The sequence below is a fragment of the Artibeus jamaicensis genome, unplaced genomic scaffold, assembly GCF_021234435.1.
Source record: "Artibeus jamaicensis isolate MK-2021 breed Jamaican fruit bat unplaced genomic scaffold, CSHL_Jam_final scaffold_369, whole genome shotgun sequence".
Lineage (NCBI taxonomy): Eukaryota > Metazoa > Chordata > Mammalia > Chiroptera > Phyllostomidae > Artibeus > Artibeus jamaicensis.
The window spans coordinates 9,228,528-9,251,475 of NW_026522042.1; the positions used below are offsets into that span (position 1 = coordinate 9,228,528).

General features: G+C 37.0%; 1 protein-coding gene across 3 annotated transcripts in view; it reads left to right on the plus strand.

The window, feature by feature from the left end:
• The window catches only part of FYB1 (FYN binding protein 1), a 150,916-nt gene extending 128,492 nt beyond the window's left edge, over positions 1 to 22,424 (plus strand). For 2 of the 3 annotated variants that reach the window (XM_053657301.1, XM_037138537.2), the window contains exons 10-19: positions 477 to 499; positions 3,736 to 3,799; positions 4,593 to 4,730; positions 6,280 to 6,305; positions 8,225 to 8,291; positions 11,175 to 11,265; positions 12,241 to 12,403; positions 19,037 to 19,070; positions 21,402 to 21,433; positions 22,171 to 22,424. In XM_053657301.1, the coding sequence (XP_053513276.1) occupies positions 477 to 499; positions 3,736 to 3,799; positions 4,593 to 4,730; positions 6,280 to 6,305; positions 8,225 to 8,291; positions 11,175 to 11,265; positions 12,241 to 12,403; positions 19,037 to 19,070; positions 21,402 to 21,433; positions 22,171 to 22,193 (661 nt within the window). In that variant the 3' untranslated portion in view covers positions 22,194 to 22,424. The remainder of the gene's footprint in view (positions 1 to 476; positions 500 to 3,735; positions 3,800 to 4,592; positions 4,731 to 6,279; positions 6,306 to 8,224; positions 8,292 to 11,174; positions 11,266 to 12,240; positions 12,404 to 19,036; positions 19,071 to 21,401; positions 21,434 to 22,170) is intronic. The other variant, XM_053657302.1, reaches the window with a different exon arrangement.
• The last annotated feature ends 524 nt before the right edge of the window (positions 22,425 to 22,948 follow it).

The window sequence follows — 22,948 nt, forward strand, 5'->3', positions numbered from 1 at the left end:
ACACTTCATAGAAGTCCCATGAATAAGATCTCAATTTTTAAAAAGTTCTCCCTTTCAAAATAAATTGTATAATGCTCTGGGGCAAAGACTAAAATGCTGTGGTTATAAGATGTTGAAAGAGAATCGAATTTAATGCAATAATGGTTCTATATGACTCTTGGAATAATACTAATTTAAAAAAAATAAGTCCATCTGTGGGGTGATGTAATGTATGATCTGAAAAGTGCCTTATGGGAAATGTGAGAAGCAAACAGCACCATTGTTTTGAATACTTGATGTAGCACCAAAACTCACTCAATTCTTCTTAGGTTTGTTTTGTTTTGTATGTTGCCTTATTATTACATGGCCACACATAGCATTCTAAAAACTTTTAACTAGGTATTATTTCTTTTTGGTATAACTGCTCAATACAAGTATTTCTCTTCCTGATAACTAAATAATCCATATTAATTTAATTTGTCTGGTTTTTTTTCTAGCCACAGTCACAGTGGAGGTGGAGGTAAGCCACACGCTTTCAGCAGAAATTTCTCCACGTCTTAAACAGTTTTGTGTGTATTAATGACAAAGTGCTCTGTTTTCACCTAACAAGAAGTGTACTAAAGTGGTAGAAAGAGCACCGGACTGAAACCAATGACCTGGATTTCAGTCCTGGCCACCGAGTGATCCTGAGCAATTCACTTCTTTCTCCCAAGTTTGCTCTGACTCGTAGAGTGACTCCATTTTCAGGGCGCCCAGGGAAGTCTTGATTTATGCCAGTCATCCTAGAGTGACTATTAAGAGAAGTCTCCTTCACTTTCAGAAGTGTCTTTGTTTAGATGGTAACTTACATGGCTACCTTGGCCGTGACTCCTAAAGACTCTTGTCTTCTTGTTACCAAACAAGAGGTCTGGGGGGGGGGGGGGGGGGGGGGCAATACAATATTTGGCCCACCTAGGGATGCCAAAAACTGCTACATAACAGGGGCCCCTCCCAAGGACAGAATACTAAAATCTACTGGGCTCTTCTGTCCGCCGCCAATTGGAAAGACATCTCTCAATGCCAGAGATTTGTGAAAAGGAAACAAAATGTTTATTTAATGCTATTCAGGCCTAGCGCCTCCACTAAAATATCAAAGTCCTTTAGGGTATACACCTACACCCACACAGCACTCCCTTCTCCCACTGTCCCAACTCCGGGTACCATAAATCAGGAAAAGAGCACACATCCCTTTTTCAGGCCACTGGCATGATCAGCTGCGTCACCGTGCAGGCAGGATCTCTAGTCAATCCAAAGTACTGTGGTACCCTCTTATCCACTGGCAAGAGTTCTTTGTACCAAGTTCCAGTCAAAGTCTCTCCTGCTTTCCAGGCCATGTGGCCAAAGGGGACACCCCAAAGCTGCGTGGGCCTCTTCTACCAAAGCTGCAGGGGTTCGCACTCCACCAAAACCATGTGGCTTTCTTCTTCACCTGGCTGCAGGGATCTCCATTCTGGCAAAGCTGCGTGGTTTCCCCTTTCACCTGGGAAAGAGAGGGTCCGCACTCTGCCAAAATCATGTGGCTCCCTCTTTCACCTCACCAAGAGGGGGTCTTAACTCAGACCACGTGGCTCTCTTCTACCATGGCTGCAGAGGTCCTCACTCTGCCCCAAACTGCATGGCCCTCTCCTCACCTGGGCAGTTATCCCCTCATGACCCAGAGCCCATCTTTTCCAAGCTCTCATGCAGGCCTTCTCACTCTGGGGCGCAGCCCCTAGTTACATCCTGGGTACAAGCCACTCCCTTCTTCCTGGCTCAAACCTTAGCCACAGCTATTTAACATATCTATGAAACCAGTTAAGGGTTATAGATATGTTAAATAACCATTCCAGAGGTTAGTTGCAACACTGTTGCTATGCAAAACAGCTCTCAATGGTCCTGCTCCATTCATCCCTTCCCCTGGTGGGGGGTGGTGAGGACATCTTATATGTCTCTCCAATATTCTTATACACTTTGAATTCTGGACACCATTCCAAATCTTTTTTGCCGCCCCCCCCCCCAGCTGCACCCTGTATCATTCTCATCAACCAAACAAGGGAATTTTACTAACACCTTGCAGTGCTAACATTCTCATCCCAAAAGTCTAATTTCAAGTTCATGGTACATATTCTATTTTTTTCACTGTTGTTTAGTCACAATGGCTCCCTTTTCCCCCATTACTCTCAGTAGTTTTTAATTGAATTTATTGTTGTGGCATTGATTAATAAAATCATATAGGTTTTAGGTGTGTAATTCTATAATACATCACCTGTATATTGTATTGTATGTTTACACCCCCAGGTCAAGTCTCCTTCCATCTCCATCTATCCCCCTTTACCCCCTCTACCCTCCCACCCTTCTTCCTCTCCAGTAACCACCATACTGTTGTCTGTGTCTATAAGGGATTTTTTTTTGGCGGGGGAGGGGGTTATTTGGTTTTACTTAACCCCTTCACCTAGCATAATGCTCTCCAGGTCCATCCACGCTGTCTTGAACAAAGTGTAGTATTCCCTTCTTTTTTATGGTCATGTAGTATTATTCCATTGTGTACCAGACCTTGGTTATCCACTTATCTACTGATGGGCCCTTGACTGCTTCCAAACGTTGGCTGTTGTAAATAGTGCTGCAAAGAACATAGGGGTGCATATATTCTTTTGAGTTAGCATTTCAGATTTCTTCAGATACACTTTCAGGATGGAAACATGGGTCATAAGGCAGGTTCATTTCCAACTTTTTGAAGTAACTCCATACTGCTTTCCACGGTGGCTGCACCAATCTAATTTCACCCACAGTGCACTAGGGCTCCCTTTTCTATTCATCCTTGTCCACACTTTTTTGTTGATTTATTGATAATAGTCATTCTGACTGGTGTAAAGTGATATCCCATTGTGGCTTTAACTTGCATTTCTCTGATGATTAGTGACATTTGAGCACCTTTTAATATGTCTTATCATCTGCATTTCCTCTTTGAATATTTTATTCAGGTCTTTTGCTTGTTTTTTTAAATTGGATTGTTTTTGTGGTGTTGAGTTTTATAAATTCTTTATAAAATTCTTATATCAACCCCTTATCAGATGTATCATTGGCAAAATATTCTCCCTCACTGTACATATTCATGCACAGAGAAGACATTCAATAAACATTTGTTAAATAAAGATTTGACAAATACCAAGATTCCTGAGGATTGTAGGATAACAACTCAAGCAAGAAAGGGTTTAACTTTTAAAATATCACATTGATGAAATGAAATAAAAGAAATAAAAGGTTTGCTTCAGCTACCATCAATATTTACAATTTCACATTTTATTACCTTTGCTTTTCTTCATTTATATCTCAATCAATAGCTTTTCCTATACGTCTTCTCAATACTAAATTGTTCATATCACCTCCACCCTTCTCTTTTTCAACAATAAATATTAAAGTGTATTCTACTTTCATTTTCTTTTTCTAATATTAATTCTATCCATTCCTTTCATCTCCAGTGCACAGCACCTTTTTTATCCCTCATATTATTACAACAACATTTTACCTCTAAGAATTCTCCATAAAATAATCAACAGAAAAATTTGCCTACTACCTAGAAGAAAGTAGGAAAGTAAAATTATTTTTATTTAAATAGTTAAGATGAAAGAGGGATGCTTTCTGCAGTTAAATAAGGCAGATTTATTATCAAATGTTGAATGACTACTATATGACCAAATTACAAAATTAACAGATTTCCCCACCTTTATCCAAATGAAGGGTTCCCACCTCCCCCAGATGATGAGATCTATGATGGGATTGAAGAAGAAGAGGCTGATGATGGGTAAGAGTAACCAGTGAATTTCCTTCTTGAAAGTTACCATATTTACTAAATTTAGTTTTGATTTCTAGTTAGAATAAAGAGCAAAGAATAATGTTTCTTATTACATTAACAAAAATTATTTAGATGTTTAATAGCCATAGTAAATCAGAAAGTATAATTTCACCACATTTTAAATGAAGTGGTATATGGTTTGGAAAAATTTGGGCAACTATGTCAAGTGAAAAGAGGTAAAGAATTATAGGTGTTGTAGTTTTTATTTTCCAAACTTTTCTCAATTGTTTACTTATCAATTGATAATTTATTTTATAACAATCTCTGAAGAGTTTATTAATTATATGGCTGTCCTTTGTATAATAATCATAGTTATAGAAAATGCAAATAAATTGAGACCATATTCTCTCTGTGGCAGAACCAGTACTGAATACCTTACCCTTTAGTTGTTGAAACTTTTGAAATGGCATATTGTAAAATTTTGGATGTATTTGTTACCTAATTTTAATAAAAAATAAAGCTAAAATGATGTTTAAAACTTAATCCTGACTTAGCCTACTATTTTAAGAACCAATAGAAATCTCACCAAATAGAACAAAATACAAGTTACCTACTCCTTACCTAGTAGCAGCAGTATTCAAAGCTCATGACCTACAAGTTTAATAGCACCTTCTTGTTGCCTAGAATGAGTAACTTATTGCCCAAATGATACACAGGGTAATAGTAACAAATCTAAACGTCCACCCAATGTCTTCATGTTCCACTGATTCTTCCATTCTGACCATGCCTGCATGCCCCCAAGCTCCATGCTACAGGTTGAAGAGAAGAGTAACTCGTGGTCCTGGGGACTTTTGAAGAAGTTAAAGGGAAAAGATGAGAAAAAGAAAAGTATACGAGAGAAACCTAAAGTCTCTGAGTCAGACAATAATGAAGGTTTATCGTAAGAGTCAACCAACCAAACGCAGTGCACAATAACTACACTAATATTAATTTAATCAAATGCTACTAATATTTTAGGGCCAATAACCAAATTCTGATAGGCTTACACAATTTCAATATTACTTTGAATTAGTCATCTTAGCCTCATTAACTTTCTCACCCTTAAACGCATGCATTCACATGACAGAAGCACAAAGCATTTAAAAGCCATCATATAATTTTAAGATACATTTTGTTTTCTCGACAAACATGTGCACACACACACATACATGTACACATACACACTTTTACATACTCATACACCTTCTACCTGGTAGGACTTTTTGTAACTGTAACATCACATCTAAAAGCTCACAATTCTAATTCCACATTTTGTTATATAGTATTTTATAGCAACTGCTCCTCAAAATACACTTTTTTAAAAATTAATTTGCTTGAAATAAAGGACACAATTTAGAATTTCTTTTCTCTAAACACAGTACTTAAAGTCTTAGTAACTCTCTTCCACCACAGTGACATATTAATTCTATTTGAACGATATATTTATCTTATACCAAAGTTATTCTAAGTGTCTTCAGTTTGTCTAAACAAAAATCAATGCATAAATTTCTTCTTCCCATCCAAAAATAACCCTTCAGTTCAAATTTCATGCATGTGACTGAAGGATCTTAATTGTGTTTTCGGGTCCATGACTCAAGCCTCTCATGTGATCCTAAGACAACACTCGATAAATAGGACACTTAAACCTACAAGTAAACATTACAAATCTCAATGCAGTATTACTCAAATATAATCCTTACTCAGAAATAAAAGCAGAGATTATACTTTCTGCTTCAATTACACAAAACCTAATTCTGATTTTGGATTATTTTAACCCTCACACTTTCACAAAACTGTACATCATTTTTCCAGTGACGTGTGTGTGTGTGTTTAAAACTTAAAAAGTAATAAAAGGTCTTTTTCTGTTGCAACTAAATGCCACCCAATGCTGATTTCAAATCACTTCTCTTAATAAGCTCTTCCTCACTTGTTTCCATGGATATGCCTCTCATTCACCAATTCTCCAGTTTGGGGATATATGTGTACATAATGGGAAAACATGGTCATATAAAGATTCTATGACCTTTGTAAATTACAGTTCTGCATTTCTGCTCTTTCAGTACAACAAACAGTTTTGGCCAGAGCTATGCCACAATGAATCCGAAATACTGAGGCCATTTAATTTACTTTGATGTAATGTGCCCAAATCTCGTAAAACAAATCTGAAAACCATGGTCCAGTGGCTACAGGCAAACAAATCACTCCATGTCTTGACTCTTGACTTTTTTGGCTAACCTTGGAGTTCCAAAAAGTCTTGCCAAATTCTAAATTGATGAACAGAAACTGGACTTAGTGGAGAAATGGAGGATGAGAAAGGAATGATAGTTGACAACTTGTTTAGCTTTTACAAGCCTCCGGGCTGTTACTTGTTCACGTCTCTCCTAAATAAAAGACTCAGTTGCTGTGTTTATAATGGTCTGATTACAATGATGTTCTCCTTTCCTTTCCAGTTTCCCTCCTCCTCCTAAACACTTGGGTAAGTAATAAAAACCAAATGTATATTTTATATCGCATTCCTTGCAGACAAGATAGTGAGAAATCACTGGGTGGAGCAATGCTATCTGGGTTAAAGCCCTGACTGAAAACAATAAATTATATAACCTTGTCCAGTAACTTCATGTTGGGTGGCCACAGTTTCTCAACAATGAAGCAACGCGAAGAGGAAAAGGGAAGGGGGCAAGGACTGTATTGAGATGGGCAAAGCTGGGCGGGGAGGGGGAGAGTGAGGACTACTGTAATAGCATCAACAGTAAAATATAAAAATAATAAAAGTAGTAAAAAGGAATAAAGAGTTCTTGCAGTGGTGAGGATCAGGGGGGAGGAAGGGATAATTAAGCAAGGGTGGACACGAACCTTCTCCACGTCCCCCACACCCCAATACCATCAGAGCTGGATACACTGGACTTCTTCACAATGATTTCTGAAAGCAAACCAGGTCAGACTGCCATGGTTCTTCCAAATCTAAAAATGTTTTTATTCTTTAAAATGTATAATTTCTGTTTTATTTAGAAATTTTGTTCCTGCTAAATGCAAACATTTCTTCTTTGTACAGTTTAACAAGCTTATTTTTTTTTACCTGTACTGAAACAAATTAAAAAATTTTTTTCTTAGATTTACTTAAACAAAATAAAATATCTCACAAAAATATTCATGGGCTTTTAAAAACCTCAATTGGTAAATAAATTGAAAGAACAAGTAAAATATATATTCTTCCAGACTGTTTTTCTGATTTTCTTTTCAGTTATAAATTTGAAAACATGTAAGGAACTAATTCAAATTGATCAGTAAATAATGACGAGTTTGTATTGTAATCTACAATTTTTAAAACACATTCAAGAGATAGCTCAACAAAGAACACATATAAAATGTAACAAATGTGATCAATTAAGTAAAAACTATATTTTTTGTTTTAATTTTCTTTTGTTTTTATGTGTTCTAAGTACATGTAAATAGAATACTAAGTTTCCCTTATCTGAAAATCAATAGGTCATCTTTTTTCTACATATTAATATGGATTCTTCATAGCTAAGGAAGTTTTATCCTGTGAAATTAATTAACCTGAGTAGGGAAAGAACTTTGTATGTAGGCATATGTGCAGAGAGAGAGGAGTTTTTAAAAGAAATCAAATCTTTGCCACTACTAGAGAACACTTAAACTTTCTATGATAATTGTTCCTTAAAATATTTGTACTCTTCCACCTATCTCTTCATCTTCACTTGCTATGGATCTTTATTAATGAGAAGTCAGGGGGGAGGAAAAGTCACTACAGGTTGGAAAAACCATCAACTTCTCCACCAGTACTGATTTTTAATACTTCCTGGTTTCAGAAATCTTATTAATATAATATTCTTTCCATTCTAAAGTGGTGCCTAATATACCTGATATACCTAATACTGCTGTAGCCAAAAAGTCAATGAAGAACAGATCAGTGAATAAAAAAGAATAATAGAGAAACAGACAGACGGACATAGATTAGATGTAGACATAAACAGACATAGACATAAAAATAAAATAACCGATGTTATTATAACTCCAAATCCCAAGAGAATCTTGATTTCAGTCCTTACTGCCAACGACCAGTATGTCAACTTTTTTAGTCAGTAACCTACTTAATCCTGACATGCATCATACTTGTGAATCTTCAAGTAATCTGCTGCTGTTTTTTTTTCCTCTGAGAATGACAGTTACAATCATGGTTGCTGGTTTTTTCAGGGAGACTTAACACAGGCATCCAAAGAGAAAGGAGCCTCGCCCCTTAAAGGAACAGACAGTGTTTCCAGGAGAAATGTACGGGGACCACAAGGAAACTTGCTTTGTGGTCCTTGCAACATGAATTGCTCGTTTCAAAATGTACACTAACAGTGTTTCAACACTTGCTATTTTGTCTTCTGTTAGAAGGGGGAGAGGAAGTTTACGATGATGTCGATGCCTCGGATTACCCTGTTCCATCAGCTGAGACGAGGTAATTAAAATGCTCTCATTACAATGAAGTAATGAAAATCAGACCGCTCAGGAAAATTCAACTAAAATCAAACTCTGACGGGGTATGGATCTACCCTGCCAGGTCCTGTTTGCTCTGTCTTCTCCGATCCCAGTTCTAACCCTGGCCAGGCTTGTGAGTGGATAACCCTGATCCTCCTCTCGGGGCCCGCTCCCCCCTCACCTTGCCCCATGCCCTCCCCCTCCCCCTCCCCCAGTGAATCAGGTCCTGCTGCTCCTCCCCTGATTATCCTCTGCTCCATGACTGACTTACCAATGTCTGCATTCATTAGTTTGTTCATTCCTTAATTCATCCACCGGGAAAATACTTAAGAGCCCGATCACAACTTATCTTTTTTCCACAATACTATTTTGTCTTGAATCTACTTCTTGATTATATATCAGCCTTCACCCACCTTGTTTAAGCTTCTTCTATCCTCCATAAGACTTTTTTCTTTTATGAAAAAGAAGAGTTTTTCTTTAACAGGACTTCTATTATGTCTCTTTTTCACAAAAGCATCAGTTTCTCAAAGATTCTATTCAATTTTTTTTTAAAGCAGTAAATAGTGACATTCTTTGGTTCACCTAAGGTTTCTATATAATTTTAGGCTAAAATTGTAAGAAAATCTAAAATCAGTTAATATAAGAGGAGTACCTTTTTAAAACTCTTTTGAAATAGAAAATAACACAGTAGGATGCTTTTTTTATAGTTCAATAAATAAAGGAGAGGATCTAATACATACAGTGTACAAAAGCAAACACCTCTCTAGCTTTTTCAAGAAAAAAGAAAGGTGAATAAAAAGATTCTGGACTTGATTTGTTGAAGGATGAAAGTAACAAAAGTAGAATACAATAAGTGATCTCTTCAGAGCTGTACTGGTAAAAATGCATAAATGAACTTGAAGCATTTGTTTGTTATCAAGGTTGTTCAACTAATTTCACCAAACAAGAGGCAGTACCAGGGTTAAAGAAACGGAAAGGAAAAGATGCTGCCATTTATATATGAACATTGAGCTTGACAGGTGAAACAAACAAGAAAGATGAAAGGACAATCATTTTCCCTTTTCAGCTCTTCATGAGTGGAACACCTGGTCTTCAGTAGTATGTTAAGTTTGAATATTCCTCACCACTGGGAAGTCACTTCTATCCCTGACAGTTTTTGATGCACTTTTCTGTTGTCTATCACTGCAGCGATGCCCGCATCCTATAAAAAAGCTCTGTGGGAACCCAGAGTCACATGCTGACTCTATTCTTCAAGCAAAAACACTTTAACTGATTAAATGTAACATAATACATAACTATTTTCTTACCGGTTGCTGATTTTCAGAGTTTAAAACAGTTTTATGTTCTCTAACATAATACTCTAGTTTAAAATAAATGTCAGTAAATTCTCTTCAAAGATAGCTTGCAGGAACTATTTACCTTTCATGTATATTCCAATGACTTCAGAGTGCTGACTGGGGACCTTGGCACCCCACCCCTGCCCAGAGGACCCCAGGATGGGAGACGCTGACAGTGGGGGGTGGACGGAGACAGGGTGCTGTGCTGCCTCCCCTCACAGGGAAGGAACTAAGTTCTAGGATTTAACCATTAAGAATCAACATTTTAAACAAATCAGTTATAAACAAAACTTCATCTTAGGTCATCTACATAAAAATTACTATCAGCGTTTAAAATGTTTCACCATTCACACATATTCTGGTTTTTAAAATTCCCTTCTGCAGAGATTCATGACATTTCCCTACCATCTATATTTAACCCTCCCAAATGGCTCTCAACCTTGGCTGCACACTCCTGTCACCAGGGGAACTTTTAAATTATGGCAGTGCATGGACCCCGCTTAGCCTAATTAATTAGAATTTAAAATTAACTTAATGTAATCTGGAGTGCTAGGAACTGGGCAAGGGCAATGCTATTCTTTAAAAGCTTCCCAGGTGACTCTGTATGTTGCCAAGCTGGAGAGTCACTGTCTTAGGCTTATTAACCTCTTATAACAACTGGCTTTCCTCCCACTGGTGTCTATGGCATACCACCCTGGCTCCGCTCCAAGTAGGTAAGGAAAAACTTACAGATAGATAAACTTTTTAAGCTATGAAAATTCATTTTTTAAAAAAGGGTTCTTTTTAAAAAATCCTTTTTTACTATGAAAATTAGAGACATTTATTGAAGAAACTACAAGATACAAGAAACACTGTACATAGGACAGTGATGCCTCAGTATTCCTTAAAGTAGACATCTTAGGACCTCACACAGCTACCCCATCATATTTTCCTGAATCTCATCGATAGTCAGAAGTCACAGGGTACCAATTAGTTGGCTTTCCCCAAAAGTAAAATTACCTTTGAGAGGGAAAAGATTTCAGACCATGGATGAGATTCAGGAAAATACAACAGGGCTGCTGATAGCAGTGGGGAGAACTGTGTGAGGACCCAAGGTGCCTACTTTGAAGGGGATGGAGGCATCATTGTCCTATGTACAATGTAAAAGGCTTTTCTATGACATTGACCAATTTATTTAATTGCCTAGAAGGGGATGGAAAACCTCAGGGGTTCAAGAATAGGTTGAATCCTATGCAACTGCTGACCCGTGATCATGTTTAAACTATGCCACAGAGACTTTATATAGTTCGACCTAATAGATCATCTCTTCCTTCCATTTTAACTCATAATCTGTATTCTCTTGAAGAACCTCTTCTGCATTATGAAATGCCATCATTTGTTACAATGACTATAGTGGATTTGTAAGAAAAAGAATTAAAAACAAAATTTAACAAATATTTCATGTTATCATTAAAGTTTCTATTATACATTATTATTTTTCTATTTTTTAAACTAAGTATTATTTTACATGTGTTCTGCCTCCCTAGTCAAGGAGCCAAGGCCAAAACAGAAGATATAGACCCTAAGAAGCTAAAAAAGCAAGAAAAAGAAGAAAAAGACTTCAGGAAAAAATTTAAAGTATGTCAAATTAAAATATCATGCAAAGTTCAAAGTGCTAATGAAAAAAATTCTATGATTTTTAAGTTCCAAAATACAGTGCAGTTATCACTATCACAATTATGCATCATAATTCCTTTATTTTCTATAAATTTATTTTAGGTTTCAATTTATTCTATAACAAAGTAAGAAAACTCATGTATGCATAATATATGCATATTAATAATCACCTAAATTAAGCCATCCTTTAAACTTTGATAAGAAAATCATCTAAAATAGAATAGATAAAACAGATGTGCTATACATATATAATGGAATATTATTCAGCCATGAAAAAAGAAGCTCCTGCCATTTGTGAAAACTTGGATGAACCTTGTGGGCATTACACTAAGTGAAATAAGCCAGACAGAGAAAGACAATTACCGTATGGTCTCACTTAAATATGAAATCTGAAAAAAGCTGAACTAATAGAAACCTAGGGGAGAGTGAGGGTTTACCAGAAGCTAGGGTGGTGGGGAAACAGGGAGATGTCAGTCAAAGGGTACAAACTTTCAGTTACAAGGTGAGTCTGTTCTAGAGATCTGCTGTACAGCTCTGTGATCATAATTAGCAGGACTGTATTAGACACTTGAAAGTTGCTAGAAGAGTAGATCATAGGTATTCTCACTGCAAAAATGAAATGGTAATTACATAAGCAGATGGAGGTGTCAGCTGAATACTGTGGTAATAATTTTGACATAAATGAGTGTATCAAAGTAATAAATGTACACCTTAAGCTTTTGGGTTTTTTTAATTAAAAAAATAGATATTATATTAGGTTGGTGAAGTTATATGTGATACCCCCCCAAAAAAAACTTTTCTTTAGTGTTCTTACATTATCTTTTAAAGACAAGGAACAATTAGTATTTATTTAGCAAAGACTTTCTTAATAAACATGTCAATAAATGAAGTACTTTAATAATATTCATCAATCAACAATTTTTTTAATTTTTCCAGTATGATGGTGAAATTAGAGTCCTCTATGCAACCACAGTTGCTCCGTCCTTAACCTCTAAGAAGTGGGGGAACAGAGATCTACCGGTGAAGCCTGGTGAATCTCTCGAAGTGATACAGAACACAGACGACACCAAAGTTCTCTGCAGGAACGATGAAGGAAAATGTGAGTCGCTGCTGACGGTCCATCAGCAATTTCCAACCTGGTTCATCTCATGGAGCACCTAAACTAATTACTAAAATTCTGTGGCCCAGCAAAACTCAGAACACATCTTTCTATGTTATAAAAATATAACCAATCTGACAAAAAGACATAATTTTTATTGCTTTACAAAAAAATTAATAACAGTAATTACCTACCTTTTTTTGCTCCCAAGTGACTTTTTAAAAAATCAGGTGTATATAAAGATTTCCGATACCAAGAATTAACCAATCAGATGCAAGCTCATTATGTGACAGGACCAATGAAATGCAACTTTATTATATAATCTATATATTTATGGTTCAAGACAGAACATTCACACCAGATGGCTGTTGTTGTGTTGGCCATTGTCATTTATTATTGACAATTTAAGGCAAAATAAGTCAGTGCCCCTGACCAAATAGGTATTGCATTGTTTTAAAAATTCTTGTGGCACTCTGGTTGAAAATTGGTGCTCTGTGTAGATATAGCCCTCCAGAACTTAACAACCACCCAAGGTTCTGTGATCACTGCTGTTTTCATGAACTCTTTGTTCTATGCCTTGTTCATCATGGAAAACATTGAGAAATCTTGCTGTGCAGCAAGCGATGTATTTGATTTTCATCTCTTTTCATTTCCCACCTGCTATCTCTCGCACTGCAGAGCCGCCTCGGTGCTTCTTAAAACTGAGGCCCCACAGACACCCAGCGTCAGGAGGCCTTTGGGGGCGCACTGAAATTGCAGTGGCCTGGACCCACCTTTGACTCCCTGAGTCGTGAGCACTGTGGGGTCAGATGGCATCTGTGGTCATAACTCGTCCTCAGCTTATTCTTGTGTGGACTCATGTAAGAATCATGGTGGGAAAGTCTCGAGGGGCACCAGCTCTGGCCTGCTTTTGAAATTTATAACATATGTCATGTCACATCTAGAATTTCCAGTTTTCCTACTGTGCGAATTCTCTTGTTTTCATTTCCTATTTGGACACATGGAATATGACTTATGATGAAAAGACACTTCCTGTCTTCTTCGACTTAGTCAGCTATTAAAGCAGACAGAAATTTTTATAAAGAAGCTTATTTAACTTAACGTTGAGGAAAGATTAATTCAAAACTTTGTTGTCTTGTATTTAAAATGGGCTAGCCAGCCAGCATGGCTACCCCACATCAGCTAGGTTAGTCTGCAGAGGAAATGTGAACTCCACATCGAATTTTAAACACAGGAAGATGACTCAAGGATGTGAGCTTTAAGAACAAAACACAGACCTGGGCTGGTGTGGCTCAATGGATTGAGTGTCAGCCTGCAGATCAAAGAATTGCCAGTTTGATTCCCAGTCAGGGCACATGCCTGGGTAGCAGGCCAGGCCCCCAGTAGGGGGTGTGCAAGAGGCAACCACACATTGATGTTTTCTCTTTCTCTTTCCCTTCCCCTCTCTTTAAAAATAAATAAATAAAATCTTTTAAAAAAATAATAAACTGAAAAAGAACAAGCTAAGTGTGTTACTAATACATTAAAAAGAAAAGAACAAAGCACAGTGATGATGGTGAGAAAAATGGATCTAAAGTCATCTTGGACAAGGTGTGGTTGCTTTATAAGGAGAGAACGGAATGTGGGTACGAAGGATGAAAGGCAGGTGGAGGGTGGTACTCAGATTCGAAGCCTTACTGGAGATAAAGTGCCAGCAGGGCTTCAGGCCCCTTTCAGACCAGCATTTGCACAGAGGGACTCCTTTCTGACCCAGCCTCAATCCTCCTCAACTCTTTCCCATGTGCAACCGACGGCCCAGATTTACAAACTACTTACTTGTCATTTCTTCAACAAATTATGCTATTTCATCCTTCTACGCCATTTTTATTCTTGGAATGTCCAAAACTGTCTACTTAAAACAGCACAGTTGCCATTTGACACATCCAGTTGGAAACACCTCCACTCTCTTCTTCCCAGTCACCCCAACACAACTAATACCTCCTTGCTCCACCGTCCAACTACTGATACTTTTGTTGCTGTAACTGCCTTACTATTTCCCCAATCTGTTATTAGACTCCGAGGGTAGCTTCAGTGAACTGTTCTCAACATTGCTATGCCAACACATTCTACAGTGCCTGGCACCTTGCTTAGGGCTTGATGAATTGCATTTGACAATTTGGAGACTGCAGCCAGAGAACCAGATAAAAGTCTGGCACACAAACACTCACAGGAAAATGTCTGTCGAATCGTTGAACAGGTTAGAAAACACGAGTCCTCTGTCTGAGCCTTAGTAATGTGGTTCACTTGTTGCATGTTATTGGGGAGCCTCTGAACCTTTCAGTTCCTTATTTCTAAATCTTGTAATTAGCAGCAAAGGCATTTGCAATCCAACACCATGGTGACCCCAGCAGTTTCCTTACTCTCCCTTTTTAATCCGTCAAAGGAAAGAAAGCATCGCTTACTCAAACCTCAGGTTGGTAACAACAGCAACTAGAGGCTAAAGCATGAATCATAATCCCTCCCCAAGGTAGATAGGCCCACACACCACTTCCGCAGGCAGTATCCCATCTGCCCGCCCGGGTCTCAGCCGTTGACTTGTGGGCGCTATAGCAGAGGCATAGAGACCCCAGTAGGGGGCGTGCAATATCTCCTGCAGGAGCTATTTCTGGCGTGGTCCGAGATGTTTAGAATCTCTCCCTATTATTGGTGCATATCCCACAATTCAGTGTCTCATAAGCTGTGAGTCTTCCCACCTCTTGTCACTGGAGAAATAATTTCTACAAAAAATATGCACTGATACATGAGCTGAGTTATTTGTGGCTCAAATGTCCTCCATTTCTTTGGAGCATCAGAGAAAGGGGGATTTCAAAGGTGCTTGAAGTTTTCCCAGCCCAGACGATCATTTCTTTGCTTAAGTAATTTTGTTTTCAGTTTGAAAACAACACATCCCCACTGAAGAAAATATTTTAAATTCAGAACTTTGAGAAGCCACCCTGATTTGAAGTCTCAGAAATGAGAGAGGGAGAGAGAGGGAGAGAGAAATTTTATAAAACTACGGTACTATAACAATTTATATTCAGTATTATACACTACTTATTTTTTCATTTTATTGCATTATGAGCACTTTTCCTTGAAATTGGACATTGTTCTACTTGGCTGGGTTAATCTATGGAATATGATCTCATTGTTTTTAAACTGCCTGAGACCAAATTGAGTAAATTTAATTTTATATCTGGACTTGCTCACAACAAGCAAAATAATGAAGATACAATAAAAGTTGTCATTTGTATCGAGTAAAAAAAATGCAAAGTACTAGAATGCAGACATTGTCCATTTCTGAAAGATGGCATTCTGTCTCCTTAGTGAGTTCATGCCCACAAGCCCCCTCTGCAAGGTGAGCCATCAGTCCTGGGACTGGCAGCTGCACCGCAGCAAGCAAACATTCGGTGAAGACAGAACCGGCACATATTGGGGGTGGGTGTCGCTTCCTTAACTAGCTCTACCCCAGAACATATTTCAAAACATTTGTTTCAGGGCACTGTGTTCTGCTCTATGAATGTGAGGATTCCAAATAACAAATTCCTATTATTGTGAGAATCTCTGCCCAAACCCACCATATCACGAGGCTAACTAGACATGGCAGTCATTCTCCGTGAGACAGAGCCACAAGGGGGTTTCTTAAATTAATTTCATTCGTTTGTGTTTTTCATTATCATTCCCTTACGATGGATGCACATGGAACGTGTGAGCAAAGAGAACATTTTTCTACTGCAAAGAAAGTATTTCTAGAAACTCTAATGGAGAGATTATATAAAAATTCATGGCAAGTAGCTCTGGGTGGTGTAGCTCAGTGGATTGAGTGCCGGCCTGCAAACCAAAGGATCAAGGTTTGATTCCCAGTCAGAGCACATGCCTGGGTTGCAGGCCAGTTCCCAGCAGGGGGCATACAAGAGGCAACCACACATTGATATTTCTCTCCTTCTCTCCTTCTCTCCTTCCCTTCCCTTCTAAAGATAAATAAAAATTTAAAAATCTTTAAAAAAAATTCATGGCAAGTCACTTGTGTTGACACTGTCGTGATTCATGCTTTTTACAGAATGAAGTTTCAGCAGAGGGTTTTAAACACACTACACAGCAAAAACTGTGCTGTATAGAAAGTCACTAGCCCTGCAAAGATGCTCTTCAATAGTCATTTTACAGCTAATGAGCCCCCAATTATCACATCATGTTAGAGAACTAAAATACAGCAATACAGTCCCATCCCACACTTAATCTCCTTGATACATTTTTCTTGAAAAGATTCACAATCACTGATGTTTATGTATCAGACACACAACAGCAATGAAAATGGAGCGTTCAACAGAAGAGAAAGCCATTCCTTAGAATTCTTGAATAGTCAAGACGTAGAGGGAAATGTAAGAGGGCTTTGAGAATCTAAGAGAATATGTCTTTATCATTTATTTATGAAGTTAGATAATTAAGATGTACATCACGAATTACTAACTTTGGCATGTAAAGGTCTGTTTTAGTGCTTACTCACAGATAGTGTTTTATCCAGGTCTACACAATTTTTGCATAATTGAGTTTAAAAAAGTAGTTTACCTAACAGCACAGGAAAATAAAAACCTTTGATTTCCAAGACTGTGATTATATTCTTTTTATCTTTGTTACTCTTAATCTTCCAAAGATTTTTTAAACCAGAAATATGTTTGATGCCAGAATACTTCCAGTCTCTTACAACACTTTATAATTTCTTGTATGTTTCTTTAATTTTCTGCCCTTTAATTTAGTTCAGAGAGACTATAAAGCCCCAACAATCTCAATGAGATTGATGTACATGCTAAAAGCTTCAGTTCATATGTGTAGTTATTTTTGAATTTTTAACTTAAACATGAATGTATCATGGAACCACAGTTGTATTGTTTACTTTCCAATTTTTAAGAGAAAATTCAAAATGAAAATAAAACCACAAATTTTAACTAAAAAAAGTTGGAGCCTTTTACTGTCCATGGAAAGCTGCTCCCATTTTATTTGAGCCCAGACAGGACTGCAGGGAAGGACAAACGTCAGTCATTGGAACCTGACACAAAACCACCGTTTATTCTAACACCTGGTGATCTGCACCAATTTTCTCATTTGAGAGACATGTGTATAATTAGGTTAAATTATGATATATACTGTAATTGTTTCAAGTCTGTTAACATGAAATGAATGAGAGAACTGTGATATCAACGACTACCCCAGGATGATGAGTACTGATTTTAGATGTTCTTGCATTAATAATTTCTGCTACTTTTGCTTTGACTAAAGTAAAAAAGAAGGTATGCAATGGTCTAATTTTTCATGCTCGTAGTAAAATAGTACTGTACTATGCTTTTATCATTTTGAAACATGCTTCATTTACTTCCATACTACAGGAATTCAAAGAAAACTTTGATTCTTTCTCTTTCCAGTATTATTCTTATAACAGTTTTTGTCTGAATGTGGTGAGTTTCTGGATAAAACATCCTGGTGAAGTTTTTTGATGCTGGAATATTTCAAGGGAAAGTTCATTGTCTTAAGTTTTAATCTACAGTTTCCATTGTATGATTGTAACATTTTAAAAATATGTTTTTACATGTTAAATCAATAATAATATAACATCAAGGTGTTTAAGTAAGTTCATTACCACTTGTATAAATCTTCACTTACGAGCTTCCTGCTTTGCAATTTTCACATATTTGCTCTGGTTAAAACCAAACTGTATGTTAAGTGGATCAAGACCTGTAGTTGACTCAGTGAAAGACATGGTTTAGAGGCTATATTGGCAAGAAAATAAATGGTGCCAACATCCCAAATACAAGAGAGTTCATGCAGTAACACAAAACTAATCATTTGAAAGATTAGTGATGATTAGATGTCAGCAGACATTTCCTGAACAAAATGGTCCATATTTTTTCTAAGATCATTTTACACTATGAGGGGCAAACATAAGGTGCTCAAAAATATTTTTTGCTTTCTCGTGTAAAATATGGTCTATCTCCTACCTACCCAGGGAGTTACTAGAATCCCTTGTATGTGTTCTTCTGTAATGGTTTGTCCAATCACAAATGAAAATGCCACTGCTGAGACTGTCAAACGGCAAGAGCAGTAAAGAAAGACCTTCCACACATCCCAGAGCTGTGTTGAGACCGTTAGAAAGCTGCTCCCCCAGCAGCCCTGGGCGAGCTGATGTCTGAAAGCGCCCCAATTCTGCCCATTATTATGACATTCGATGTGTGAAATCTTTGATGTGGTGGTATATACCTACCTATGAACTACTTTTGTAATTACAGAAACTATGCTTACTAAATTCTTCCTCCAATGGGTCACATGGGTGTCATCTTAAAAAATAGATTAAAATTTCAAAGAACCTTACACTACAACCTGCAGTAGTTTAGAGAAGTAAAAACATTTATTTTATTTATAGGGGAAAGGAGGAAGCCTTGTAAATAGATAAAAAGAGACATGTAGGAGAGAAGGGAAAAAAAGAAAGGAGAGAAAAGTAGACACAACAAAAATGGGTCATATTTGAAAACATACAATTATTCAATATATTATGTTACATTAAAGGAAATAGTAAACATTTTTCATGTCTGTACTACTAATGAAATTCATGTCCTTTTTCTTTCACAGATGGTTATGTTCTTCGGAGTAATTTGGTGGACAAGTAAGCCCTTTTTCTTCTCCTATTATACTTGTAAATAAATTTATATTTTGCTTTAGGAAAGATTCTTAATATCATTTAAATAACATGGCCTACTGAACTGTTATACATTTTAAAACAATATGCTATACTAATGTCATATGAATGTCATACCCGTAATACAGGGTTTCACGAAGTGTCCGTTTAAACACAAGAAACCCTTCTCATTCGTCATTCTACAGTTCATAGTGTTACGTATTTATTGGAGACACATTGCAAACACGGGAGACAGGTCAAAGCCGCTAACACGTTCATCAGTACTTCGCATTTCACTTCCTGGTTAATGCACTTGGTTGAATTGAATAATCAGGGACCAGTATCTGTCTACACAGTAGGTGTCAGTGTCACCTCTGTTAAACAGTTTATAGTCTGGCCCTTAACTGGAGGACTTTTCTTTACTCAGACCAGACATAGTAGAGCATTAAGTTGTCTTTTGGGAGACATGCCAGAATTGAGATAATCGTCAATGATTCTTCTATTCTTATGAATAAGATGCTGTCACAGTCTGGTAATAGCGTGCTATTAAAGTCCCCCAAATATTATGAGATTCTGTTCCTAGTAGATTGACGCAAGAAAAGAACTCCATTATCAGTTATGCCACGTTCCAATACAAAGATTTACAGAATTCAGCCTAAAAATAATCAAGGAGGATCCACAAACTGTGTCCATAAACAACCCAACACCAGCAGAAAGAGACAAATCAGAATTAGGGGCTCTGTCTGTAAACCAGAATAGAGTCACAAGAAAAATATTTGTAACACTTTTTTATTTTCTTCAGAGCATTAATCATGGTGCTGGCCCTGGGACTTCTCAGTAGGTTTTATTCTATGGAAGATAGAAATGTCAAAGAAAGAATGTATGGTAAATAATAGGACAACATCTTCCCCAGTGAATATGAAGGATGATTGAGAGGGAATTTAGAAAGTGTACTCTGTAAGTAATTGTTGGCTTACCACCTACTAAAGTGAACACTTGTGATTCTTTTGAATGAATAATCAGAAAATCTGGGCTCTTTGCCTTTGTATCAGATTTCATTAGCTGCAGCCTCCCTCCATCTCAGAGCAAGGATCCAAACAGAAGACGGAGGGAACTCAGAGCATCTGCCGCAGCTGGCAGCGTCGAAGGGCCTGCGGCTGCTCTGTGGCAAAAGTTCAGGCAGAGCTAGAGCAGGAACCAAATACAGTCTGGTCTAAGTGACAAAGTCACCTTACCTTTCTGGGCTTTGAAACTGCACCCTACGTTTCAAGGCTATATTAATATCTGTAATACTTTCTATTTTCATTTGTATATCATTTCCTCCTCCATTAGATTATATGTTTCTTGAAATCAAAGCTTGTGTCTTACTCGTATGTATACCTCTTGGAACTTAGAAGGCACTCAGTCTAGTAGAATAGACCGTTTCACAAAAGTTCAGGGCCAGGCAAAACCTAAAATAGGTAAAAATAACCAGAACTATTATGGATGCCACCTATCACCATAAATACTTTAAAAATTACATAACATAGGAATCACCATAGTAACTATATCTTGGCTACTCATTTTACTACTGATATGTGTACGTTTTATAATTAATGTTTGTAAATTATACTTACAAACCTACAAAAATGATGTATCCATTTCCTATGTCAAATATTATTGTATTTCATTTAGCATTTGAAAGTCAAGCAAAAGGAGAAATCTGGCATTAACAGGTGTCATGAATCCCTTAACAATCTTTGATTAAAACCTCCAGCGGTTCTAATGCTCCAGGATTTGTCAGTTCGTTTAGTTCAGCAAAAGCTCTTCTTACCAAGCTCAGCTGTGTGTTGGGCTCACTGCTGGGTCTGGAGAAGAGCAAGGCCTGGTCTGTCCTCCTGAGGCATGTTTCCATTATCCCATGTGTCTGACAATCAGAAATAAATTGTGGGGTTTTGGGGGTTTTTTATTTTTTTTAATGTATTTATCTTTAGAAGGGAAGGGAAGGAGAGAAGGAGAGAAATATCAATGTCTGGTTGCTTCTGGTGCATCCCTTGCTGGGAACTGGCCCCTGCTGGGAACTGGCCTGCAACACAGGCATGTGCCCTGATGGGGAATCGATGTGGGGTTTTTAAAATAATGAAACAGAGGGTTAGATGAAGCCAGTAAAAGAAGATGCAGATGAAAATGAAATTTCTTCCCACTTATAAAGGCACAGTAACTTCTCACCCTTAAATGCCAGTGTGATGTAAAATCATATATTAACCCTTTATTCTAAATATTGCTTCCATGTTAAAAAGATACTTTCTTTAAAATAAAATGTATTTTCTACTCTTACAGTGATGGAGAAATCTATGATGATATTGCTGACGGTGAGTCTCCCACAGCACCTGCCGCAGAGAACAGGAACAGCGAATTCCCCATTCTTACAAATACTAAAAATCGCTTGCTGGATTAATTAGAACCTTCCAATCTGATCAGAATTCAAATCACTTGAAAATGTTAGAAGAGGTACCTGTGCTCGTATAATGAAAAAAATTATTTTTACACATGACTAGAAATCAAGGGAGAATCTCATTTATTTTCTTTGCAAACAGGCATAGGAAAATAGTTGGTGAATTTTTATTGTACTATGAACGCACATCTTTGCCCAACTGCTTTCCCACAAAAATGTGTGTATTTGGTACTTATTTCATAACCTATAAAATTAGTATTCCCCAAGCCTTGTCTATTTCTAAATTATGATATGAAAATTAATCTCAATGACACGAAGCATAATGTTAGTCATGTTGCCTTCAATCTCCTTTTAAATTTATTCTTACTGCTATTTAATATTTTCAACCTCACTCATAAAGACTTCCACAAAGAACATTTAATTCAGTGCCAAATAGAATAAAGTAACCCTGAACCTCATTTTGATAGAGAATAAATTTGTCCATAAACTTTATTGGACTTGAATACTGAGCAATAGTTAAATAAGTGTATGACCTTCTACTTTTCAAAATCCTAAACTAGGAGCATCTGAATCAACCATATTTCCAACCTTGGGATACTCATAGGGTATGTTGCACATGACATTAATTTAAATTTGTGGGGTTTTTTCTTTCAGGTTGCATCTATGACAATGACTAAGCCTCAACTTTGGTCATCTGATACCTACGTAAAGTCTGGGTTTGAATTGGCCTATGTTATTGGTTATCACAGAAAACAAATGCACAAAACTACTTATCATTTGTTATACAATTATGATTATCTTGATAAAGTTTTGACATTGTGGACTTAGAAAATGATCTCTCTGCTTAATCAACATCTCGGAAGACTGTATCATGAAATGTAGCAATTATTAAATATTTAAAGATTCCATTTCTGCCTCGGCTATACTTACAAAGGTGGTTCTTATAGGCCATCTATAGCAACCCCCACCCCCAAAAAATTATTTGAGAAGAAATGACTGTGTTGTCTAAAGAAATATAAGGAAGACACATAAAGAAATATAAAAGGGGAAATTTTAAAACATACACAGGAGAAAACTATTGTTTGCACCTCTAATTTTGACTGTCTCTTCTCTCTTGCTGGTGGGTTAAATGTTTTTCAAAGTTATAATAGTAGCAGAAATTTTGTATAGTTTGTCCCAATATGTTAATTGTGAATATGTATTATTTCATAAGAATGTATGCATTTGGGTATGTGCACCGAAGATTAAAACTAAGGAAGAATCTAAAATAAGTTTTCTTTTGCAGATTCATACACTAATAGGGTAATTTTAAATTTTGTTTAAAGTTCTGTTGTTAACTGGAATAGAAGTGAAGATGGATTACCCTAAAATTATGCAGAATGAGATTTGGGCTTTGAAATTACCCTCTCATGGAGCTTCTTTACTATGAAGA